Below are 27,455 nucleotides of genomic sequence, written 5' to 3' on the forward strand. Positions count from 1 at the left end.
GCTATTACAAGTAATGCTGCTGTGAATATAGTTGAACATATGTCCTTCTAGTATGATTGAGCATCCTTTGGGTATATGCCCCAGAGTGGTATTGCTGGGTCTTGAGGTAGGTTGATTCCCAATTTTCTGAGAAACTGCCATACTAATTTCCAGAGTGGTTGTACCAGTTTGCATTCCCACCACCAACTATGAAGGAGTGTTCCTCTTACTCCACATCCTCTCCAGCATAAGCTGTCATTGGTGTTTTTGATCTTAGCCATTCTTACAGGTGTAAGATTAGGTATCTCAAAGTTGTCTTGATTTGCATTTCCCTGATGGCTAAGGAAGTTGAACATTGCCTTAAGTGTCTTTCTGCTATTTGAAATTCTTCTGTTGAGAACTCTCTGTTTAGATCTGTGCCCCATTTTTTAATTGGATTATTTGATATTTTGATGTCTAATTTTTTGAGTTCTTTATATATTTTGGAGATCAGTCCTCTGTCTGAAAAGATGAACATCTTTTCCCATTCAGTAGGCTACCTTTTTGTCTTATTCACTCTGTCCTTTGCTTTAGAGAAGCTTCTCAGTTTCAGGAGGTCCCATTTATTTATTGTTGCTCTCAGTGTCTGTGCTACTGGTGTTATATTTAGGAAGTGGTCTCCTGTGCCCATTCATTGAAGGCTACTTCCCATTTTTTCTTTTATCAGTATCATATTCAGTGTGGTCAGATTTATATTGAGGTCTTTAATCCATTTGCACTTGAGTTTTGTGCATGGGGATAGATAGGGATCTATTTGCATTCTTCTACATGTTGACATCCAGTTATGCCAGCACTATTTGTTGAAGATGCTTTCTTTTTCCCATTGTATAACTTTAGTTTCTTTGTCAAAAATCAATTATTCATGGGTGTGTGTTTTTAAATCTAAGACTGTATATACTATTCCTCTTATCTCTCCCAAGCCTATATATATATATACATATATATATGTATATATATTTAAATACACTATAACCCATTTAGAGTTTTTTTCTGTTTGAATCTGCCCTTACTGTGTATCTGTAACCTTTTTTATATGTGTGAGCAAAAAAAAAAATCTACCTTGTAACTTAGATCATTGTGTGGTGGGCTTGCTCCTCCCCCTCGTTTTTTTGAGTAGTGTGCCACCTGCCACTCAAAACCACTACTTTAGTGTTTGGCAGCAGGGCAACTTTTTTGTTGTTGTTGTTGTTGTTGTTTGTTTGTTTTGTTTTGTTTTCTTTGCCACCTGTACCAAGCCAGGAAACTGTCTCTAAAAGGAACCACACCTCTACTTTCCTCCAGCAAACAGAACCTATCGGAGAAAAGACAGTTACCAAGAAACTGAATTTGACTCTGTTTTTGTGTTTAGAATCCTTTATTTAAGCTTTTTTATGTCTTATGGCCTATGTTGGGCTGCCATATGTAGACAGAACTTTTCCTGTCCTATCACCTACTCCCCATTCCAGCAGCTGCTTCCATATTACCACAGAGAGACAATATTATTTATAAATGCTCAGTCAATAGCTCAGACTTATTAATAACTACCTCTTACATTTTAAATTAACCTATATTCCTTATTTATGCTGTGCCGTATGGCGATACCTTTATTATTAACATGGCATGTTCATCCCCTGCTTCCTCTACATCTAGCTGTGAAATCCTGACTCTTTCCCAGCATTCTTTTTGAAACAGGGTTTCTCTGTAGCTTTGGAGCCTATTCTGGAGCTAACTCTTGTAGACCAGGCTGGCCTCGAATTCACAGAGATCCGCCTGTCTCTGCCTCCCGAGTGCTGGGATTAAAGGCGTGCGCCACCACTGCCAGGCTTTTCCCAGCACTCTTAGTTTGGCTTTTCTGCCTAAGTTCATCCTGGTCAGCTATTGGGCCAGTCAGCTTCTTTATTAAACCAATCACAATGACAAATCTTCACAGTGTACAAAAGGATTATTCCCCATAGCAACAGTGATTGTAGTATCAGCACATTTTTCTTTTTAAGTTTGATATTAATAGTGATTAATATTTAGGATTCTCAGGATACGCTTTCTTTATTTGAACAATATTTTCTTCTTTTCTCTTGATTAGTTTGTTTGTCTTATTGACCCTTAAGTATATAAAGCTTAAGGAAGGAAACCCCTCCAGGAAGTTGGGTTAGGCTTTGTTATTTCCTTGGCTCTGAAATGAAAGTTTCACTTAATATAACCTGCTTGTGTTATTATTATTGTGGTACTTTTATTCCATAGGTGATTAGGATCACTTTTGTAAGAAAGCATATTCTGGTGTGTGTGTACAATTTTACATACAGTGCTATACATATGTGGACTCATACAGCAATAGCTGTTGGATCCTGTGGAATTATGAAATTGAGAAGAGATCCTCAGTTCTGTGGGGAAGCCAGATTTTAGCAATTGAGAAAGGGTTCTCTCTAGAACACTACATGATCCTATAATTGCTGTTCTCAGTGGCAGCTTTTGCATTTTACATTCCATATGCCTATGAAGTTCCTTTTTCCTAAAAGCTTTTCTTTTGCAGAAGTCTGCTTCCTTCTATAAAGCACAGCCTGACCAGCATTCTGGTTGTATATGTGGTTTTCTGGCATTTCTAGTCAGTATGGAGGAAGTGAGTACCTGGGAATTTGTGTGCAGCTCTTTAGATTGTCTACTTCTGAACAGGAGTTCAGGCATTAGGACTGAGCTAGAGGTTACTATTAGAAACTTGGGTATGGGAGCTCTGTCCTAATAGGAGCCTAGCTTTGAACTTTCTACCTGTCAGAATGTGTTGTGTGTGCGTGTGATTGTATGTGTGCATGCATGTGTGTGTGTACATGTCATGTATGCCTTTGAGTGTACAAATACACATCTCTGCACATACATGTAGAGACCACAGCGGAATGACACATGTCATCCTCTGTCACTCTCTGTCTTAATTGCTTTGAGGTAGAATCTCTCACTGAACACTCACTGAACCTTTTAGGTAAGGTTAGCCATCTTTGTTCTCAAGTGCTGGAGTTCAAGGCATACACAGCAATGCCTGGCTCTTTATGTGGTTCTGGGGATTCAAATCCAGATCCTTATGCTTGCAAAACAAGTGTTCATATCCTCTGAACTATGTCTCTAGCTTCTATATTCTTTGAAAAGCAAGAAGTTAATCAATATGTTGGCCCCAAGTGGAAGATTGTTTACCTGGTTCTCTTGTTGTCAGACTTTGCTGTCTAGGAAAAACCAGGCAGCTTTTAAGAAACATAGATTCTGACCGCATTCCAGAGATGGTTTCTTAGATGGGGTGCTGAAAAAAATTCAGTCCTGAAGGTAAAACAAGTTCTTAACTGTCCTTTGAGAAATGTAGTCCAGATGAAATTTTGTTAGGGTGGGGGTGGAGCATATTTAAATTTATGTTTTTAACGTCTGCTAAGTATAAAAGTCCAAAAAAAAAAGAAAAAAAAAATGTGGTTGGTTTCATCAGCCCTGTTCTCTGCTTCAGCCTTTCTCCCCAGTTTGTTTTGCTTTGTTAACATAGAGCAGATTTTTTTTTCTCCCAAATCCAGTAAGCTTGGTAGCATTGTAGAAGAAAAGTTTTGCCACCTTCTTCTTGTCTGTGTTGGTTGCTTCTAGAAAGCTCAAACTCCGGGTCTTGTGACTACAGAGACATTGGCAATACCTTGAGTACTACTTTATCAGCTGCTAGTATGGAGCAGGAAAAGTGACAGCTGTCACTGGATGAAGTCCAGCCTTTTTTCTTTGTTTAGAATAGATACTTGCTTATGGAAGCCGGTTTTAAGCTCTGTAGATTCTATTGGTAAAGTTGTTTCTGTTGAAAAATCTGTGTTGAGTACATGAGTGCCATAGCACATACAGTATGTTTTGGGGACACACCAAGGATAGCCTCTGGTGTTGATCCTTACCTTCCATCTTGTTTGAGGCAGAATCTTTCTGTAGTCAGTTGTTGCATATGCTAAACTTAGCTGCTTCATGTGCTTCAAGGGATTCTCCTGTCTCCTTGCATCTCACTGTGGGAACATTGGGATCAGCAATGGGCCTGGTGTGGGGACCTACAACTTGGATTCCAGCACTCGGGAAGCAGAGGCAGGCAGATCTCTGAGTTCTAGGCAGCCAGGTCTACAGAGCTAGTTCCAGGACAGCCAGGGCTGTGCAGAAAAACCCTGTCTCAAAACACAAACTTCATCAAAGGAAACTCCAAATCTCTGTAAGCCATTAGATTCCTTCCCTACTAACCATAAATCCCAGTGGGTTCCAAGGTCCCTACTCGGAATTCATAAAGTCTTTATCCATCTTTGTATTTATCTTCTGTATTCTAATATACGACTGAAAAATTTAAAAATAAAAACAGGAGATTGCTCAATGGCTCATTGCTGATTTTTGTTTGTTTATTCTTTTCAAGAGCACCTGGAGTGCTTACTCATCATTTTCCCCAAGGCCATCTAAGGTAGGCTCTAGGACATTAAAGACCAAATCTCTAAGAAAATAGTTACTATATGTATTGCTTAATAAATGCCCATTTAACTATTACTCTACTGTAGTTTTAGTGCCTGCTGTGGCTTGATTTGTTTATAGACATTTTTATTGGGAGTATTATTATTAATGAGTAAGAGAAAAGAAGGTATTACAGAAGTATCATGTGTCTTTGTTGCTGAAAATCTCTATGAATCAGAGATGGCCTCACTCTTCAGACAGAAATATCAATAAATGAAAGTACCTGATACAATTATATACAAATTAGTTGGAATGATTTACAAGTTTAGGAGTGTTTCAGTTCTGGCCTAGGAAGTCCCTTGGAAGAGGTGAGTATTGAGCCAGGTATTAAAGGAATTAGTAGATGAGAGAAGACTTAAATATAAAAGAGCAAGACATTTAAACAGTTGTTCTTTGGGGACTTTGTTAGGATGGTAGACCAAACACACTTTAGTTTCTCTTCTCACGGCCCATTCTAACTATTGGGAGAACAAAGGGGAATACATTCTTCAAAGATGAGAGATGTCCCTACATTTCTCAACAAGAAAGGCCAGTGCTATCTTCTTTTCCTAGTACATACATGGCTGTGGGGGAGTCCCAGCTTAGCTCCCATGCAGGACCTGCGTTTGCAGCTGAAGTGAAAGTGCCTCTCTCTCATGGGGGCCTGGTAACCCTTGGGAGGAGTGGAGGAAAGAGTTAGCATTACTGACATTAGCTCTGCTCTACAAGAATGGAGCAGAGGAGCCACAGCTTCTCTACCTTTTCCTGCCTGTACCCTGAAAATAGGGCAAGGGATGGTCGCTCCAGAGGTCATGCTAGTAGGTATGGAGGTCTGAGGCCGTATTCCTGTATCATCAAAACTCTCAATTTAGTACTTTCAGATCAAGGAGAGGTGTGTTATCTAACAGACAAGGATGGTTTAGGCTGGGAAACAACTTAGCCGGTCAGGTGCCTACTATACAAGCCTAAGCACCTAGCATCAGATCTTCAGTACCTACATAAAAAATAGAATGTGATGGCTCATATCTGTGAGCCCAGCATTGAGGTTGAGCATAGATGGATCCCTGGAGCTTATTGAGCAGCCCTCCTAACCTCATCAGTGAGCTTCAGATTAAGTGGGAGATCACCCAGTCTCAGAATAAAAGTTGGAAAGCAATAGTGGAATACATTTGTTGATGTCTCAGCAACGTATATACATATACCCTAAACAAAACAACGGAACCCAGCTCTGAATGGTTTATAAATAAGAAATGCTCAGAAAACAATTTATGAAAAGTTAGACAACATTGCCTGAATTTAGACATTCGACTTTTATACTTATAATCCCAGCACTTGGGAGGCGAAGGCAGGAGGATTACAAGTTCCAGGCCAGCCTGCTTTGCGTAGTAAGACACATTAAAAAAAAAAAATTCCCAAATTAAATTTAAAAAAATATGTTAAGTACAGACAAGAATAATGAAGTTATATAAAGAACTGAATTCAGTGACTTTCTTACCAGGGTTCAGTATCCATTACTTAAGCCTTCAAGAATGTCTGGCTAGAGGTGTGGATATATTAGTTAGGTTGTTGTCAAAACCAGTTTGGGGAATAGGATGTGGTGCATGGAACTCCTTGCACTGTGCATTTGAAACCCTCCTAAACTGTGTAAATTTGTATCTTTAGTTGCTTTTAATTGGTAAAACACTACATCTTCATCTTAGAAGTTGTGGTTCTTTTTCAGTTTTTATTGTCACCAACGTATGTTGGCCTTTGTTTCAGTGCTGCGGATTTAGCAGTGAAAGCCTCCAAGGCAGCGTAGATCTGGCTCCATTTTGTCTACAGCAGATTGCATCTGTACCAAAACAAGTGCCTTTTAACCAGTGTCCTTATTTTCTGTGCCAAATCTGTTCTCTATTTATAGATGGAATTAAATTGGGTACTATGAAAGTTGAATGAAATGTGCAAATGAGCCTTTTCATGGTAGTATCTGTGTTTTAGGAGCATACTGCTGGGAGTATAAAAACCTGCAGGAATGCTGGACTGAAACTCTTCTCTTAGGAGCTGTTTCTCCAGTGGAATAGTGGTCCCACACTTGAGTCCTCAGCCTCTGCTTGTCAGTGGATGCTGTGACTGGGGTCAGGAACTGTTCTCAGTATCATGATCATAATTCATTCTTGCCTGTTGTAATTCTCACCCTGTAAAGGTTTTAATTCTTAAAATGGGGTGAGGAACTACTTTGTAATAACGTGTTTTTATAGATACACTCTTTCAGTGTTTCAGATCTGCAGGCACAGAGTAGTAAGACCTGTAATTACATGTCATGTGCCTTCTCATCTCCAGATGCAGCCCTAACTTTTTAACACATGCTTCTCATCAAGACCTGGGCGCTGAGGTGGGATAGGGGAGAAGTATAAGAAATCCTGTCCGTTGAGTGCTTGATACTGTGGTTTGTTTCTGTTTGGAAAGCCATCTGATATAAAGGACAGCAAGTAAAGGTTCCCAGAAATCTTAGTTCATGAAGCCATGTAGAATACAAGAGAGACAGGGTTAGAATTTGATATAGTTGGTATGTTGGTAATTCCTTGTGTGTTGTAAGTACATAGTGGGGGTGTTCTTACAGTAGACCCATGTTTTATTATAAAATCATTTCATTTTGTTGCCCCAAATAGTCTCCCCCCCCCTTGCCCTACAAGTTAGTGATTTTCTTTCTTTTTTCGAATTGAAGCTAAAAAAGGAAGACTGTAGAAGTAAGGTTGCTTTGCTCAGCCTCCAGAGCTGTTAAACAGGGAACGTTAGGACTTTGTATTATTCAGAGCTCTTGGTTGCACGCAGTGCAGATCCAGTTTAAATTAGCGTAAGTTAAACGCTGATCATTAGGAGTGTGCTGGCTTACAGAATCAGAATCAGAAGGTTTGATTGAGAATTCCAATTTTTGTCTCTAGTTGCTCTCTACATGTCCCTGGTTAGAGTTATGGCTACTACAACTTTATGTTGCAGAGGAAAAGACATTAATTTACCTACCCACTCCTCTCCAAATTTTTTATAAGATTTATTTTACTGTATGTATGTGTTTGTATGTAGGTGCTCACAGCCCCGGATTATGGGAGTTCTTCATAGCATAGTCTTAGTTGTATCTTTCCTATCTGGGGACCAGTATTGAGTATACAATCTCCTAATCTCCTTCACACCATTTCATCCGTGCAATAGCTATCTATTTTAAGTTGTTTGGGGGCCTGGCAAGATGACTTAGCAGGTAAAGGCACTTGCTACCAAACTTGATAACATGCTTTAGATCACTGGCCCACATGGTGAAAGGAGGAAACCAGTTTCCACAAGCTGTTCTCTGGCATCCATACTCCAACCTTGGTACATGTACACACATGCAGTAGGCACACACACACAGACACACGGTAGAATTACTAAATTTTTAAAAGTTATTTGGGGACTGGGAAGCTGACCTAGTGGGTAAGAGTACTTGCTGTGCAGGAATGAAGACTTGAATTCAAATGCCTAACATGCTTGTGGAAACTGGGAGTGGCTTCTTGGCTTGTTATCCCTCTATTGGGGGAGAGAGGTGGATTCTGAGAGAGACAGGTACATCCCTCTATTGGGGGAGAGAGGTGGATTCTGAGAGAGACAGGTACATTCTTATTAAACAGCCAGCCCAGCAGAAAACAAAGCAAAAAAACATGGTGGAGTTAATGTTCAGTGACAGTGTCTTACGGGAATAAGGCAGAGAATAATCGTGGCATGAATTCTAATTGTTAGAATTAGTTAGTAATAAAACCCAGAGTCAGATATTGGGGAGTGAAAGCCGAGGGATCAGAGAAGCAGAGCAGCCAGCCACCAGTTCTTACCTCTATCTCAGACTAAAGGGGTGATCTTGTCTCTATAAATCCTCAGACTGACTGCAGTCTCTACAAAACTTGAGACTGCATGCTTAGACTGAATCCTTAAACTACATCTCAGACTGAATCCCCCTTGCACTGTCATCCAGCCACACAGCTCTTTAGTACCCAAGAACGCCTGATGACTCCCAAGAATGTACAGTTCTTCCTGGCTTCAAATTTGATCTCCACTGCTTTCTAGCCTCGAAACTCTGGAAATTTCATTTAGCCTCAGTATACTTCTTATTTCTCACAATAAAATGAGAATAAACTGTTTCTGCCTGATAGTTTATAGGGTTTAAAGGAGATAATCCACATAGAGGACTTAGAGTTGGGCCTTCAGTACTTCAGTATATGTATATACATCTGCAGTCATTATTAGTTATTCTTACTGTTTTTTTTCTTGAATTTCTTTCAGAATTTGATGTGTATCTTTGTTCAAGTAAACTTTCCCAGATATACCCAACTATAAATAATCGTTTTAAAGTCATTTATATATATATAGGTGTTTTATCTGCACTGTCTGTGCAGCACTCACATGCAGTGCCTTTGGAGGCCAGCAAAAGGTGTCGGGTCCCCTAGAACTGAAGTTACAGACAGTCGTGAGCCTCGCTGTGGGTGCTAGGAACCAAGCCTGGGTCCTCTGGAAAAGCCCCTAGTGTTCTTAACTGCTGAGCCATCTCTTTATCCCCACAAACAATCCATCCATTAATGAAGCCATCTATCCATTCCTTAAATTTTTAGAGACTTGCTTAAATATTAATTGAATACTTTCTGTGTGGTATAAGATATAAGACTACTCAGAGGAATACAGAACCTAATGAGATCCTGTAGGAAGGATAAGAGAGATCAGAGGAGTATAAAATGTCTATATAGCAAATGTTTATTGAGCCATCTACAGAGGATCTGGGTATTATGTGAGAACATGAGTTCTAAGCATGGTGTCATAATGACTGACTCTGAGATAGCAGAGTTTTGGTACTTAACCATTGCCAACATGTTTGTCAAATGTAAGAATTTACCATATAGGAAGGTCAGGGTCTTGGTGGGTTCTTACAGGATATTCTGCCTACCTCTCAGGAATCTTCCATATAACACTCTGGGCTGTGTGTCTTAGTTAGGGTTTCTATTGCTGTGAAGAGACACATGAACATGGCATCTCTTATAAATTATATACATAAATAATTGGGGTGACTTACAGTTCAGAGGTTCAGTCTATTGTCATCATGATGGGCCATGGCGGCATGCAGGCAGACATGGTGCTGGAGAAGGACCTGAAAGTTCTACATCTTGATCTGCAGGCAGCAGGAAGCGAACTGTGATACTGGGTGTAGCTTGAGCATAGGGGACCTCAAAGCCCACACTCACAGTAACACACTTTCTCCAACAAAGCCACACCTCCTAGTAGTGCCACTCCTTATGGGGAGCATTTTCTTTCACGTGAGTGTAGGGTAACTCTACAGCACTCAAAACGGCAAGGGCAGTGCTTGTTTTAGTCCCCAGGGCTCATTCTGGCCCCTTAGATGAAAACATAATCTAAAGAATGAAGAGGATGACCTATTAAGAAGGTCGCTCTTCCCGTGTACCTTAGGGATATTGTAATTTGATGATTCTTAATGTCTGTGAAGCCATCAGACTTACTAATGAATGATGTTGGCTTAAGTTCAAAGTGAGGATTTAGGCAAATTCATATTCTGTCCTTTAACATTAATCATACCATGGCAGTCATCACAGGGTGAATGAAGTGATTTCTGTCCCAGCCCATGTAGATGTTTCTCCCCATGTTTCTGCACATTTCTGGCACAATAAGTACAGATTCTCCATTAAAGTCCACGTTGGTACTAGAATTCGAGGGTATGATTCCATAACTTTAATTATGTGTTTTCAAAACTGTCCAACAGTTTTAATTCTGAATGTCTTATAGCAAGGAGCAAGGACCAACTCCAGTGGAGAGAAAGAAGAAAGGAAAAAGGAAAAATGAAACCACTGTGGAGAGTTTAGAGCTGGATCAGAGTTTGCCGAACTCAACCCTGCGGAGTCCTGAGGAGCCTACCGAGTCTACAGACAGCCAGGTACAGCTGTGACTGGGGACCTGCTTGAGGTTATGGGATCTGGACAAGTCTTGACATTCACTCAGTGCTCCTCCGTGTCTGTCCCCAGCTTACTGTCCTTAAACACAGACCCGAGCTGCACTTGTCCTGTCTTGGTGGGTGAGCACATAGACCACTCACAGGCTATTTCCCAAGTCTGATAGTTACATTAATAAGTTCTCAGAAGTTAAGTGTGTTTGCTTCTCATAAAGTAGCATATCAGTCTTCAGAGGCAGTTGATGTGGAAAATTAAGTTTTGAGTCGGGCTAGGTAAGGTAAGAGACCTGTTTTGGGATGTAGTACTCAGAGTGACAGGCTAGTATATACTGGACGTCCTGCTTCTCATTGCTGGCAAAGTCAGAGGTATAGTATATACCAGAATAATAAGGGAAGTTTCCAAACACGGAAACAAGGAGTTGCCCATCTAACTCATTGCTTTGGAGCCTGTCCTTGAACTAGCTCTTGTAGACCAGTCTGACCTTAAACTCAACAGAGATCCTGCCTCTTGAGTGTGGGGATTAAAGGCATGTGCCACCACCGTCCAGTGTCTAACTCAGTTCTTAATGCAGAGTGCCCTTGACACTGATGGGGATGTTCTTTTCTAAGTTGAGGATGGGATAATAGATTAGTGTGAGCTTACTCACACTAATAATAATAGTGAGTAATAGAGTAAATACTTGTGAGTTATTATTTATAGGCAGTTACATTGGTATAGATTCTTGTATATTGATTCAAAGTTAAATTATATTAAATAATGTATGATATTGATATATATTTATCATATTGCAATGTACATTTCTACCTCTGATCAAGATACTTATACATTGTTTACATTTTGAGGTTATTGTTCTCATTTGTTGCACAAATGTTTATTGTATAATATTCTAATATGAAGTCTTAGTCTTTAAGTTATATAGGTATTAAGGATTATAGATCAGTAGTTATCTATGTTTGTCATGCTTATGGTTAGATTAATCCGGTTCTTTAGATACGTAGACATTATATTCTACATAGATAGTTAATCTTCAACTACTTCAAAAAACTATAAAATATGACATTTAAATAAGTTAGGGTTCTGTTGAAGTGAGACACAATTGCTCCTGGCAGCACCGATTTACTCCTGAGAGAATGGTGAGCACCAAAGACACTCCACTTGGCAAAACTGGCCTTTGGGCAAAGAAATGCCTATGTCTCAACCACTGAAAAGATGCATAGTATCGGAAAATGGATAAGCAGGACTGTCAAATCTTATCAAGACAGGGTGAGACAGTTTTAAAACATTTTCTGCCTTTGAAAATGGTCTGTCAGTTATTCTAGGCCTTAGCCAAAGTTGGTTGCTTCAATGTTGCAAATGACACTTTGGGGGATTGCCCACATAGCCAATTGTTTCTATCATTTGTTGCACATTTTGGAAGTTGCTTGATTGCACTTCCTGCTTACTCAAGTAATATTATTTCCCTTCTCGGATCTTTGATGGGGTTAAAGACAAGATAATTATAGTTACTTTCCTCTTATGACTTGGCCAAGTTATTTATTATACAAGACTTAAACTAGCGGGCGGTGGTGGCGCACGCCTTTAATCCCAGCACTTGGGAGGCAGAGGCAGGTGAATCTCTGTGAGTTCGAGACCAGCCTGGTCTACAAGAGCTAGTTCCAGGACAGGCTCCAAAGCCACAGAGAAACCCTGTCTCGAAAAACCAAAAAAACAAAAAAAAACAAAAAAAAACAAGACTTAAACTAGTAAGGATAGGATAATTATTAAATATATTTGTTCTTATTGTATATAATTTTGTCCTAGGCTTTGAACTCTCTTATTTAAACAAAAGGGGGGGTGGTGTAGGAAGTCTTACAGCTAGTGCTTACCCACCTACTGGGGCGTGGCCCCTTATGTATGCTGATGCAGAGCCTCTTTTCCTGGCTTCTCCCTCTGTTCTGGTTACGGATTTCAGTTTTCTAATCTCTGTTCCAGAAGAGGATTCTGATTTTTGAGTTTACCCCTAAATAAATAACTATCTATTTCTCAATTCTGAGCTAGTGTGGGATTTCTTTTAAGCAACTCGTCTTCACTAGGACTTGAGTCTAACATTTAAAAGTACCATTTCCTTTGCTATCCACAGCAGTGTATCTGAACTGGAACATCATTCAGAATTAGACCATGCTTGTCGGCCCCCTTGAGTTTTTCATTGACATTCACTCTAGGCAGGCATTGGCTTGTAGCATCCTGGTCTTCATAAGTTAGAGTGTCTACTGTCAAAGCAGAAGTCACCTCCCAGGCTATAAACTAGAACTGGGGGCTGTTAGGCAACCGTGCTGGCAGGAAAGCAGCCATATTGAGTTGACAACATTTGACGAGTTAAAGTTTTGTGGGATGGTTATTTCTAAGTAGAAAAGGGGAAGTTTTGTGGGTTTTGTTTTTCTAAAGAATCCCTCAAATGGCATTAGACTTCATAGAGATGATAAAGTGAAAAAGCAATAGCAATGTAGTGCTTACAGAATGTCTTAGAAGAAAAAGGAACTGAGGTTCTACTTGTTTTGTTTGGGCTGTTGTATTTAAGATTAAGTATATGGGGACATGCTCTCCGTGACTAGTTCCCTAAAATGTATGTGCTGCTTGGAACCAGTGGTAGGTGGGGCTGGACATCATTGCACTGCTTTACTGTGTGTGCTGCCTTGCAGTTCTAAGCTACTTGTTAGGGGACACCTCTTTCCATATGACTTGTTATTTTGTCACACTGAAGATATCTCCCTGTTTTAAATGTATGAGTCTCAGTCTAGATCCCAATAAAATCTGTATTAATTTGTATTAATTTTCTCACAGTACATTCTTAGGAGTTGGTGGCTAAGTGAATTTGAAAAAAAAAAAGTAAATAAAAACTAGAAAATCTGAGTGGACCTCAAAGACAGAATTCAGAGGTTACCTCCCATCCCTGTTGCTTAGGACTAGATGCCCCAGAAAGGAAGAAAAAACCACCACTGCCGTTTGTTGATGACTAAAACACATCTCTTAGTGGATCAGGCAATTCGGAGGTTGTAGCATCACTTTATCTCTCACCTAGCTAGATCCCATGCTCTATGAATTTAGTTCTTAAAAAAGTATAAGATTCCTTTTGGAAGTTGAGAAAATTGTGCTTGGCCTGTCACTAGATGTAGATGATACCTGTGGAGAGTTTTCCTTTTGACCCACAGCCACACTGATAAGTGTGCTTGTTCTGCAGAAACGGCGCTCAGGACGACAAGTAAAGCGCAGGAGATACAACGAGGACCTTGACTTCAAAGTGGTGGATGACGATGGGGAAACAATCGCTGTCCTGGGAGCTGGCCGGACATCTGCACTCTCTGCTTCTACGCTGGCCTGGCAGGCAGAGGTACAGCCTTTGCATGATCTTGGCTGAAAAGTCATCCTGGCCTACTTGAAAGAGTTTAATGGCTCTTCACTAGAGTATAAGTTAGATTGCCTTAACCAGTGGTAACCTTTCAGATGGTGTCTTACTGCGCTTATAATAAAATGCAGACTCCTCATTCCCAACAGCACCCACACGATCACTCTCCCAGTTTCACCAGATAGCCATTGTAGAGAAATGATCTTTCCCTCTTGTTGCCCTCTAGTCGAAAAGCTTGCCTCCTCATCTCCATCTACAGCCTTGGCCTGTGCTGCCCTGCTTTCATGCTCTCTGCCAACACTTTATATAAGTGGACCACCTCAGTGATGTCTCACAAAACATGGTCTCTGTAGAAAGGTCTCTCCTGCCTGTTTCGTCTAAGCTAGATCCCCGCTTCTCATCCCAGCAATTGTTTCTTATTTCCTTCATGATATAATCAGAGCTTATAATTTTATTGGAATGTATGTTCTCTAAGCTTTTTTTTTTAAAAAAAAAAAGAATCAGGAGGGCTCTCAGTAAATGCTGTAGCAGCCCCAAGTTTATTTCGCATAGTCCTTTTATACCCAAAGCAAAAGAGGGGAACAAAAGACTTCCTTACCATGGTTCAAAGAACAAACAAAGCATAATCACCTCCCTAATTCACAAAATATCTAGAAACCATGCCTTTGGCATGTTAACATCCTGTTATTTGGCATGAGGAAGAAAACATCTATTGACCATACCTTTGACCAGACATCCTGCAATTTGGCCTTGAGGAGCAAGAACAAGCTTGAACTCTCTGACCTTAAGTCAAGTTGGAAGTCACTGTGGACTCACACAATTCTCCATTTAATTTTTTAATACCTTTGCTTCTGATATAGGACGACTGTGCCTGTCTTAGGTTGTCTTTTCAACCTTCCAGACTTGCCTATCACTGGTACACACATTCCACCATGCATGTCCTGTCTTAAATTGACTGGAGGCAAAAAGATCTTACTCATCTTTGACAACCAGCCTCTGGAAAATTTTAAATGAGGATGCGGAGATTAACTCCATGCATCTCGGAATCATCTTTCCACTGAGAGTTCACCAGTAACTCAATAATCACAGGCAAGCAAATAATGCCTAGCAATACATATTCTCCTAAGGCTTCAGTACCTCCCAGTAAGGGTGTAAAGGATGACCAAGGTGAAATGGCCTTTTAAAATTGCTCCAGGACGTCTTTAGCAGTTTTAGTTGCATCAAATTCCAAATTAGCCTTTTTAATTGAATCAACTCTAAGAGCTCATTACCATCATGCCAAATTCCTCTCAAATGAGCTCTAACCTTTTTCTATCCAGTAACACTTTCATTGTGAACAGAAGAGATAACAGACATTAACAGGTTAACAACATAATTCTAGTATGAGTATTAATAATGGACACACAATTGGTTAAATTACAGTTCTCATAGTTCTGATCATTCAAGGGAGAAGAAAATGTTTTTGTGGTGGGTGAGGTATGAGCAACTCCAGAATTCTGAACCTTTTCCTTACTCTAAAATTCAGTGAATTTATGCTGCCAACTTCCAACGATGTTTGAGCTTTTCCAGTTCCCGTATACTGAATGCCAGCAGCAAAACCTTTATCCCACCTCTCCTAGTCAATTTTTTTTGGGGGGGGGGGGCTCTTCAGTACCTCCAATTTGGTTTCCCAACCAGTCCAGCACATATTTCTCAATTCCAGTGTTATACTGAATACACACATTGCCTCCATAGTAGTGTTTTTCCCACAGAGGGGAAACGTCTGAGGCACCTGTTCTCCAGGCCTTCTATTTCAACAGCAGATGAAAACTATACTGGTAAAGGTGACCTCTGCGTCCCAAGACAAAGTGTGGATAAACAGCCAAACAGTCAGTCATATTCATTGTTGGATAAAGATAGGCATTCCTTCTCCAGATCCAGAGGTCTGGAAAATTTGTTCGGCAGGTCTATCAAAAAGCCAGGAATCATCAACCGTCACTATAATCTCCTTCCCTTCTAAGAATGTGGGATGTAATATCGGAAGATCAGGAAACAGGTTCAGAAGTCTCACTCCAACTCCTCTGGGGGAGTATCAACAGCCACAATATCATCAGGGCAGGTACTCCTCTGTTCCACACACCACACCAAATGCTCAGGCAGCCATCAAGTTTCCTTTTCTTCCTGTGAAAAAAAAAACACAAACATACCCTCGACCTCACATCAAACAGGGTCAGGGTTCTTCCAAAATACAGTACCCTCCCATTTCACCTCAGCAAAAGTCACTTGACTGCCATCATGCCAAAATCTATCCGTGGCATACTGCTCACGAGCACCCACATTCAAAAAATTGTAAATGAAAAGGGCATGATTTAAACATTATGTGCTGACTGAGGATATAACTTACTTTTTTATTAAGTTGTATCTTTAGATTGCCATGAGATCTTTCAATAGTACCTCGTCTTGAGGATTGTAAGGAATGCCTGTTTTATGCTCAATTTACCATTGGGAAGAAAACTGCTGAAATGCTTTAACTAATATATTCCGATCTATTATCCGTTTTTATTGGGGTTTTTTTTTGTTTTGTTTTGTTTTGTTTTTACTCATTAGAATGTAAGATTCTTGCTGGATATGGTAAATCTCATCTATATCGTGATATTCTGGGGGTTGAATTATGAGTATCACCATCAGTTTGAGGCCAGCCTGGACTACATAGTGAGTTCTCAGCCAGACTGGGCTGTAGAGTGAGACCCTATCTCCAAAAAAATCCCAAAAAGACTCAGTAGATAAAAGGACTTCCCACCAAGTCTGGCAAGCTAAGTTCAGTCCCCAGAACCCACACAGTGGGAGAAGGACAAGTTCCCACAAGCTGCCTTCTGACCTCCACACGGGTGTCATCTGACATAATTTTTTGGCATTTTTTTTCTTTTTATTCATTTTACATACCAACCATAGTTCCCCCTCTCTTGCCTCCTTCTGTCTCCCTCTCCTCTCCCCCACATGTAACACACATTATAATTGCTGAGAAAGTAACTGCCGATTGTAGGGGCGCATGCTAGTAGGATTTGTTGAAGGAGGCAGAAGTAGGAGGATCATGAGTTCAAGGCCAGCCTAGGCTACATAACTAACATACATTATAATTCTTTAAAAAGTAAGCGTTTTGGGCTGGAGAGACGGATCAATAGTTAAGAGGACTTGTTACTTTCACAGAGGACCCACGTTTGAGTCCCAACACCCAGAAGATGACTCACAACCATTTGTAGCCCCACTTCCTTGGGGTCTTACACCTTCTTCTGGCCTCCTTGGGTATCAGGAAGGCACAAAGTACACAGATATTACATGCAGATATAATGCTTATACACATAAAATAATAAATAATTTAGAGCAAAGTCTTATAGTAAATCTTGTCTTGATAATGAAATCAAATGAATTTGTAATTATAGTTGGAACTGTGGTTTGACAGATGACTATTGTGAGCCTGCTACAAATCTAGAGTCTGGAATGTAGGTGGAAGTGTCCAGATGACTCTTGATGCCGCAGAGCTCTCTCTGTCTGGTAGAAGGGACATATGGCTTTACTAACACTGCAATCAGTGCAGCCTGCAAGTATGTGCTAGGCACAGTGACCACACCGAAGCTGGAATAGGAAAGAGCTCATTCAGAAGACATTTTCTAACAGTCAGCCATGGATTATATGACCAATGGAGATAAGCATAGATGCCTGCCGGGCTATGATTTGTGGAACAATAAGATATAAGGGTTAAGGGGTAGAAAAAGCCACACTGCAGAGCCTTGCAGCTCAACTAGCATGTGTAGCCTTTATACTGTGGATTGAGTTAGAGATAGAAGGCACAAGTGCATTAGAGCAGAAGAGCAGAATGACCTTATTTGCATTCCAGTGGCATTCTCTTCCTTTGGGGAGCATTTTTTGAGAATGATGGCACTGGGACTTGGTGCAGACATTACAAGTAAAAGGGGGATTAATTGAGGAGGTCTATGCCAAGTATCTGGTTTAGAAAAGACAAGAAAGGGAAATGCAGAATCATGCTGTGGATGTGGGAGGGAAATCGTTGCCAGTAACACATTCTGGGACACAAGCTGTGTGTCATTCTGGAGACCCTGGTGCTGCCTGGCAGAACCTACTGCTCATGCAGAGAAGCAGCAAGGCAGGTACCCATCCTTCCCAGACACTCGTGTGCTTACAGAGGCTGTTGACCCCTGGCCTTCAGCCACCTCTCCTCCAGCCTAAAGCATCCTCATGTTACCTCACTTGTCTTTTCTTCAGTCTTTACAAGAAAAGTAGCAAGGAGCAGGCAGATAGTGTCCAGATTTAACCATTAAGAAATGAGGTACAGAATGATCCAGGTCACACACAGTTAGTTAGAGGCTGGCAATTCAGTTGATTTGTTCCTCTGCCAACGTTATCCAACCAATGAACGTGATAATTGATAGGAATTATTTGTTATTGCAGTGCTTTTCAAATAAATAGTTAAAAATAGTTCTTGCAAGACTGCGTGGAGTCATTGAAATGTGTTGCTTTATTTGGGCTTTTCTTGGACATTTTATGGTTTAATTGGTAGTTGAAACACTACAAAGGATTTTATTTCCTACTATAAGTTATTTATCCCAAACCCTTTATCATATTTCAGGTATATGGTTATGACTTCTCAATTACCTAAAGGTAACAGTCGCTAATCTGACGGATGATCTCAGAAATTGATCAAGTCTTTTCCCTCTAAGTATATTAGTAAAGAGAGTTTTTTATGGAGAACCATAGGTAGAAATTGGTCTTGCATTAATTGTGTCCCAAAATTTCACCAAATTTAAATAAGAAAGAGCCTGATGTATGCTTTCTTGTCAGTTTTGCTGTTCAGAGTGGCAGTCTTGTGAGTATGTAATCTAAAGTCCAAGGTGAAGACTAGCATGCCCAGGCCTTGAGAGGGCAGCTTATTGACAAGTTTTCAAAATCAGAGCCCTAGCTACTGCGGAACCAAAACAGCTTCTTCTGCTTTTGATTTTACATGTGGATTCTTGGTGAGAGTTGAACCAGTTTCTCAAGATAACAGTAAGCATCAGTGCACAGATTCTCTCTAGGATTCTTCTTCAAACCACTACACGTGGGTATGTGGAGAGAAAACAGTTAAAGATTGCATCCGGATCTTTGGTTTGAGCGCCCGAAAAGGTAAAATTTCCTTTAACTCAGATGGGAAAGAACTCTTGATTGAGGGATTAGGACTTAGGTGCTGGAGACTTGTTAATGTATCAGACCAAGAATTAATTTTTAGAAATTTTAATTTAAAATACCTTAAGATTTGCATCTAAGTAGAGATGCAAGAAATAATTAGAATGTGAGTCTGCAGTCTGGAAAGAAGTTTTAATCTGGGATGTGTGAATTTGGCAGGCCTCACAATATAGCTAGTATTTAAAATCATGAGACTAGATGTAATCACTTCGAAATTAGTGTAGACCCCTCCCCTTATCCCCCCCCCCAAAAAAAGGGCTGAAGGAGGACTGGAAAGAAAGAAACCTTAAAACGAATCTTCCTGCGCCTTCTTAGTGTGAGTTAATATCGGAAGATTTCCCCTCCGGGTGAGGTTGCTGTAAGATGGACAGAAAAGGAGAAGTTGTTACAGCATATTTTTAAAGACATCTACTACCTGTGGACATAGAAATTAGCTGAGTTAATAATTGCAGGCAGTGAAGAGCAAGTCTTAGATGAGCTGACAGTCGTTAGTTTTCTTAGTTTTCTTCTCTGAAGGCACTTGGTTCTGAAACCTGAGGGTCAGGATTGGCCCAGAGCAAGACTGTATTCTAGGATTGAGATGAGCACTCAGAGCTAGACAGTGATTGGAGTATCCAGAGCTAGTGAAATGATTGTGGCCTAAAGCAAAGTTGCTCTCTACGTGAGATTTTGGGGACTTATGTATTGTGAAGCTATAAAATTTGAGTTTGTCTTCTGGCAAAAGGTCCAGCTTCCTATGCTGCCCCAGGTTCAGCAAGGTACTTTGTTGAAATTCTCCTGCCATAGACGTTTTTAGTTTCATTTTACCGGTCCTCCATTTGTATATTGAATCTTGGCACTCAGGAAGCTGAAGCAGAAGGATCATAACTTTGAGGGCAGCCTGGTCTATGTAGCAAGACTCTTAAAAACAAACAAAAAAAGATGGGTGGCCTACCACAAAAAGTCTGACTTTCACTTGAGATTTTTGTTAGATTGTAACATCTTTAGGGTTATAGAATACAAGGATCAACTGAAACTCTTTATGGGCATGTGAATCAGGCTTAAGAACTGACAGTCTTTTTCAGTATGACCATGGACACTTGTACTCTAGGAACAGGTAAAACTGTTTGGATAGTTTGGGGAGGTTTGAATTTTCTTTTATTCCTCTCTTGGGATACATGTTAACAGTCCCCAGTCCTGACCCAACTCAACTGACTAGATGGGATCATCGATCCTTTCCTCCTTTGTCTAAGAAAGATGGGAAACGTTGTGATAGACACCATTATTTGGAACTGTTATATTCTTTATCCTTGGTGTCCAACATAGAATAAAAAATAACTAGATGTCCCTAGAAAACAAACTTGGCACAGTTGCTGAGGTAACCAAACAGAACTTGAAAATAACTATGGATGATATATTATGGAAAAGATGGGCAAGATAAATTTCCAATAGAGAATTTTATGACAACCAAATCAACCATTTAGAATTATGAAAAGAATCTTCATTTTACAGTAGACAAATTTAAAAGTTGGTTAGATACAGTAGAAGATAAGATTAGTGAATATGAAGACATCAATGGAAAATTTTCTTAATATAGTACAGCTCCAACAGAGCAAAGTATGAGAGAGAAGCAGGATTCAGTAAAAGGCATTTCTGACTGTATTCTAGGCAGAGAAGAAACTGGAGCAAAGCAGCATTTGAAGATAGAATTAATGACTAAGAGTTCAATAAACTGATGACAATATTAGCCAATAGACTCAACAGTCTGGTGAACCTTAAGAAAGAAAAGTATATGAAAAATTTTTCCCTAAAAAGTTATATCTTGCACTTTGGAAACAAAAGTTGACATTTAAAGAACTATTAGAGGTAAAATCACAGCTAATATCATATTAAATATTTATGCAATATTTAATATATTTCCTTGAAATTTTAGAGTTAAAAGATAATTCTCTATATAATCATATTTTATAATCTGTATAATCATAATTTATATTCCCAAACACACTGGAAAGCAGAGAAGAAATAAAATGTTGGGGCTGTGGAGAAAGCTTAGTTGGCAAGTGCTTGTTTTTCAAGCTTGAAGGCTCACTTTGAATCCCCAGCACCCAAGTAAAAGACTGGTGCCTTTTGATTGTAACCATAGTTCCTAGGGAAGGGACAGAGACAATCAGATCCCGAAAACTTGCTGACGAGCCAGTCTAGCTAGTCTGTGGACTCCAGGCTCAGTAAGAGACACTGTCTCTAAAAAATAAGCTCAAGAGCATCAGTCTGACCTCCATGTGCATGCATACATGCATACACAAGCACATACTAAGACACTTAAACCAAAGAAATAAACAGTTGAAAGATTACAATGGAATATATAACTGACATTAGTTATAGTTGAATGACTGTAGAAAATTCAACAGATTCTAGAAGCCATTAGGATTAATAAATGTTGCCAGGAAATAGCACACACCTTTAGTCCCAGCACTTGGGAGGCAGAGGCAGGCAGATCTCTGAGTTCCAGGACAGCCAAGGCTACACAGAGAAATGAACACAAAACAAAAAAAGCCTCACAATTATTTAAATAAAAGGAAACCCAAATACAGCATTTCCTGTGAGTGGATGCTTATATAGAAATACTAAGACTAGAATAGCCTGAAATAATCTTGAAAAGCAAGACCTAAGTTGAAGGCTTGTTCTAAAGAAGATTCTGTAATCGGATGAAGTCAGTAATATTTAAGCATGCAATCTGGCATACCTGATTAAATTGATGTTGGACATTCCTAGTGATAAGCTGACACATTAAACAACGGATATCTCAGGTGGACACTAGATGTACATGAGAATATTCTGACAGTTTGAATCCCTTGGCCAGGTCTTTCTACTCTTTCTACTGCTTTGATGACCCTTTCAGAGATTCGACTTCTGAAGGTGTTTTTACTGTTGCTGTAGAAGCCCTAGAAACTCCATTCTGCAGAAGCTACACAACTGCAGTATTCTCCCTGCTCACCCAGCCAGCCATTGTTCAAGGTCACAAGTCATACTTCAGGCTCTTCTCCCCAAGGGGCTCCCCATCATCAGAAGTAACAATCTTGCACTTGGCACTAATGAGGAGCCAATGCTCTAGCCCAAAATGGAAACCTGAGTTTGGCATTTTACTACACCAAGTACATGCGCTTTTGAAGAAAGCTAAGAAATAGCTGGTCTGCGGGAAGATGTAGGAAGAGGGCAGCAAGAGCCCAGAGTTCAGTGCTGGAGGCTCAAATGGAAAACGTGTCCCAGCAGAATCAGAGTAGGAACAGCTAGACTCAGAAGCCCTGACACACAAACTGGACTGAATGTGCTGTCAGCCTGCATCAAGACCTAGTGTGGGAGCCTTCACCCCTGGAAGCTTCCACCTCTCTGAAGACACCTTTCCTGAGCATTCCTTCTACAGCCCATGCACTAAGTTATTATTCTGTTCCTTCCCATCCCTACCTTTCTTTGTTATTCATAGTATAAAAAGCATTAACCCAATAAATAATCCTACTTCCCTTTTTTCATAGATCCCTCTCCCTCATTTCTGTTTCCATTTGCTTTCATTGTACATACTCATCTGCTGTGAGGATAAGATGATGCCCTTGCATAGAAATATGTTATCAAATGTAAAAAGGGAAAACCAGTGAAAACTTCGTAATTAAGCTGCCATAATAAAGACAGTGGTTTTGCTGTGAGGATAGGGAAATAAATCAGTAAAAGAGAATAGAGCTTCATTGTTCAATACAGGCATTACTTAATACTGCCTGGTATGGACATTGCTAGCCACGTGAGCCTATGAGCATTAGAAATGTGACTGGCCTGGATTGAAGTATGCTGAAAGTACAAAGGACACACTGTAGTTTGAAAACATAAGGAACTGAACATTTGAAAAAAATATTTAATTTTTGTGTTGATTCTGTCAGCATGTTTAAATTATAATACTTCAGACATTTGGGAGGTTAAATAAAATACTGAGACTCTACAGTTAAGAGCACCTGCTCTGCAGTCATGACCCATTTCAGGTCCTAGCACCGTATAAGAAGCCAGGAACCCCTCACAAAGACCTATACCCTCAGCTCCAAGGGAGACAGGCAGGCAGATTTTAAAGGTTTACTGGCATCTGGCATAGCCAAGGGCCAAGGCTGAGGTTCAGGGAAAGACTCCCACAGAGGAAATACTCAGATTTCTTGGGCCATCTGCTGCCTGCTTGATGAGATCGTACTTCACTGCCATGGCATCACTCTTTACTCTGGGAAGAGCTTGATTTAAGACAGTTTAACAGTATGTTTTCTGTAGTGGTATGGCCTTTGGGGTAATTGAATATGAAGTTGATATGCAGCATAATCATCTTTCTGGAATGTTCTAGCTAGTCAGGTTGTTGTGGTGAGCATTCTTTTCAGTACTGCTTCAAGTCTTAGATTGAAGTAGGTCTAGAAAGGTCATAGAACATATGAAACCAATGAAAGGTGACTGCACAAGTCCAGAAAGAAGCGAAACCTAAGGGAACTCGGATTCAGTATGTCCTTCCAAGACTGTTGTTTTCGTCCTGATGTTTTGTATAATGAATAGTTATACATTTATTCATTAAGATTTCATGGAGGACTCGGGGGTTTCCGCTTCCACCGTCCTCTTTCTTTTCAACGCGGCGACCGAGCAGGTTGCAGATGCCAACATGCAGATCTTTGTGAAGACCCTGACAGGCAAGACCTTCACTCTTGAGGTCAAGCCCAGTGACACCATTGAGAATGTCAAGGCCAAGATCCAAGACAAGGAAGGCATCCCACCTGACCAGCAGAGGCTGATATTTGCCGGCAAGCAGCTGGAGAATGGCCGGACCCTGTCCCACTACAACATCCAGAAAGATTCCACTTTGCACCTGGTGCTTCGTCTGCGTGGTGGCATCATCAAGCCGTCCCTTCGTCAGCTTGCCCAGAAGTACAACTGTGACAAGATGATCTGCCGCAAGTGCTATGCACGCCTGCACCCCCGTGCAGTCAACTGCCACAAGAAGAAGTGCGGTCACACCAACAACCTGCGCCCCAAGAAGAAGGTCAAATAAAGCTGGGGCCATAACTGGCCCATGACCCTGGGACCAAATAAAGTCCCCTTCCATCGACTGGAAAAAAATAAAAAAAATAAATAAAAAATAAAACGATTTCATGGAGATTGGGGGCCTGGGATTTTGGTGTGACTAGGATAGAAAGAAAGGAATTAATCTTCAGTTGGGACTATCAGTGAAACAGCGGTTGGATAGAAATCATTACACCTTGATTTCATAGGTTAAAAAACTCTTTTCATGTGCTGTTTTACCCTATTAAATTGGTGGTATATATCTTTCCTACCACTTCAACTATTATTCAGAAACCAAGAAATAGTAATTAACTTTGCTGAAGTCAGTAGTTGATAGGTATTAGAATTGGGATCTTTTGATTATATTGTCAGACTCCAAGTTTCTTTTTTTATTTTACTACATTTATTTGTATTATGCATATACATGCTGTGGTACATGGATAGAGGTCAGAAGACAACTTGTGAAAGTTAGTTCTCTCTGCTGTTGTGTCCTGGTATCAGACTAAGTTTTGTAACTTAATCACTTTGACCACTGCATCCACCCCCACCCCAAGATTCTTTTCTATTATAGAAAATTTTATGTATCAAAATGTGTAAGTTTTACGAAAATTGGAAGTCTTTGGAGCAATTTTATTGGTTCTTTAGTCTTAGAGCCCAGAATCTCTTCTGCTTTACAGTAAGGGCTATGCACAGAACTTAGCACCCTACTGTTTGAATTCTAGCTTTGCAAAATATTTGTGGTCTTCTTTTTTTTTTCTTTTTATTTATTTTTTATTCTTTTTTAATTAAAATTTCCACCTGCTCCCCATTTCCCATCTCCCTCCCCTCCTCCCAAATATTGCCCCCTCCCCCCACTCCCCTCCCCCTATCCCCACTCTTCTTCTCCTCCCCCCACACCATTCCCCCTCCCTCTCGATACTGAAGAGCAGTCCAAATTCTCTGCCCTGCGGGAAGACGAAGGTCTTCTATCTACGTCCAGGAAGATGAGCGTCTAAACAGGCTAAGCTCCCACAAAGCCAGTTCATGTATTAGGATCGAAGCCTAGTGCCATTGTCCTTGGCTTCTCATCTGCCTTCATTGTCCGCCATGCTCAGAAAGTCCAGAATCAACCCATGCTTATTCAGTCCCAGACCAGCTGGCCTTGGTGGGCTCCCAATAGATCAGTTCCACTGTCACAGTGGGTGGGTGCATCCCTCGTGGTCCTGATTTCCTTGCTCATCTTCTCCCTCCTTCTGCTCCTCATTTGGACCTTAAGAGCTCAGACTGTTGCTCCAAATTGAGACTCTGTCTCTACCTCGATCCATCGCCAGATGAAGGTTCTAAGGTGATATGCAAGATATTCATCAGTATAGGATAGGGTCATTTCAGGTTCCCTCTCCTTAGTTGCCCAAGGTACCAGCTGGGAACATATTCCTGGACACCTGCGAACCCCTCAAGAGTCAAGTCTCTTGCCAACCCTAAGATGGCTCCCTTAGATAGGATATATACTTCGCTGCTCCCGTATCCTCCCTTCCTATATCCCAACCATCCCAGTCCCCCGAGCTCCTCCCATCCTCCCCTTCTCATGTTTCTCATCCTATTTCCCCTTTGCCCCATGCCTTCTCACCCGCAAGTTCCCAGTTTTTGCCCTGCAATCTTGTCTACTTCCCCCTCTCCATGCGGATGACTATATGATTTTCTTTGGGTTCACTTTCTTATTTAACTTCTCTAGGATCACAAATTATATGCTTAATGCCTTTTATTTATGGCTAGAAACCGATTATGAGTGAGTACATCCCATGTTCCTCTTTTTGGGTCTGGGATACCTCACTCAGGATAGTGTTTTCTATTTCCATCCATTTGCACGCAAAATTCGAGAAGTCATTGTTTTTTACTGCTGAGTAGTACTCTAATATGTATATATTCCACATTTTCTTCATCCATTCCTCCATTGAAGGGCATCTAGGTTGTTTCCAGGTTTTGGCTATTACAAACAATACTGCTATGAACATAGTTGAACAGATACTTTTGTCATTTGATGGGGTATCTCTTGGGTATATTCCCAATAGTGGTATTACTGGATCATGGGGTAGGTTGATCCCAAATTTCCTGAGAAATCGCCACACTGATTTCCAAAGTGGTTGCACAAGTTTGCATTCCCACCAGCAATGAATGAGTGTGCCTCTTTCTCCACAACCTCGCCAGCAAAGGCTATCATTGGTGTTTTTGATTTTAGCCATTCTGACAGGTGTAAGATGGTATCTCAAAGTTGTTTTAATTTGCATTTCCCTTATTGCTAAGGAGGTTGAGCATGACCTTAAGTGTCTTTTGGCCATTTGAATTTCTTCTGTTGAGAATTCTCTGTTCAGATCAGTGCCCCATTTTTTTATTGGGTTCATTAGCATTTTAAAGTCTAGTTTCTTGAGTTCTTTATATATTTTGGAGATCAGACCTTTGTCTGTTGTAGGGTTGGTGAAGATCTTCTCCCAGTCAGTGGGTTGCCTTTTTGTCTTAGTGACAGTGTCCTTTGCTTTACAGAAGCTACTCAGTTTCAGGAGGTCCCATTTATTCAATGTTGTCCTTAATGTCTGTGCTGCTGGGGATAAACGTAGGAAGTGATCTCCTGTACCCATATGTTGTAGAGTACTTCCCACTTTTTCTTCTATCAGGTTCAGTGTGTTCAGACTAATATTGAGGTCTTTAATCCATTTGGACTTGAGTTTTGTGCATGGTGCTAGATATGGATCTATTTTCATTCTTCTACACGTTGACAACCAGTTTTGCCAGCACCATTTGTTGAAGATGCTCTCTTTTTTCCATTGAATACTTTTAGCTCCTTTATCAAAAATTAGGTGTTCATAAGTTTGTGGGTTAAAATCAGGGTCTTCTACTCGGTTCCATTGATCGACTTCTCTGTTTTTATGCCAATACCAAGCCGTTTTCAATACTGAGGCTCTGTAATAGAGTTTGAGGTCAGGGATGGTAATGCCTCCAGACGATCCTTTATTATATAAGATTGTTTTGGCTATCCTGGGTTTTTTGTTTCTCCATATAAAGTTGATTATTGTCCTCTCAAGATCTGTGAAGAATTTTGATGGGATTTTAATGGGGATTGCATTGAATCTATAAATTGCCCTTGGTAGAATTGCCATTTTTACTATGTTGATCCTCCCAATCCAAGAGCAAGGGAGATCCTTCCATTTTCTGGTATCCTCCTCAATTTCTTTCTTCATTGACTTAAAGTTCTTGTCAAACAGATCCTTTACTTCCTTGGTTAGAGTTACCCCAAGATATTTTATGCTATTTGTGGCTATCGTGAAGGGTGATGCTTCTCTGATTTCCATCTCTGCTTCCTTATCCTTTGTGTATAGGAGGGCAACTGATTTTTTGGAATTGATCTTGTATCCTGC

General features: G+C 40.4%; 2 protein-coding genes across 3 annotated transcripts in view; both read left to right on the forward strand.

Annotated features, from left to right (window-relative positions):
* Chd6 (chromodomain helicase DNA binding protein 6) overlaps window positions 1–27,455 on the forward strand; it is a 179,994-nt gene that overhangs the window by 65,658 nt on the left and 86,881 nt on the right. For both annotated transcript variants that reach the window (XM_057781825.1, XM_057781826.1), the window contains exons 4-5: window positions 10,252–10,399; window positions 13,633–13,782. In XM_057781825.1, the coding sequence (XP_057637808.1) occupies window positions 10,252–10,399; window positions 13,633–13,782 (298 nt within the window). The remainder of the gene's footprint in view (window positions 1–10,251; window positions 10,400–13,632; window positions 13,783–27,455) is intronic.
* Window positions 23,669–24,108, forward strand: LOC130881963 (ubiquitin-60S ribosomal protein L40-like). The gene has a single exon (XM_057781827.1). It carries the CDS (start codon window positions 23,669–23,671, stop codon window positions 24,053–24,055), a length of 387 nt encoding a protein of 128 aa, XP_057637810.1. The 3' UTR covers window positions 24,056–24,108.

The sequence above is a fragment of the Chionomys nivalis genome, chromosome 9 (assembly GCF_950005125.1).
Source record: "Chionomys nivalis chromosome 9, mChiNiv1.1, whole genome shotgun sequence".
NCBI lineage: Eukaryota > Metazoa > Chordata > Mammalia > Rodentia > Cricetidae > Chionomys > Chionomys nivalis.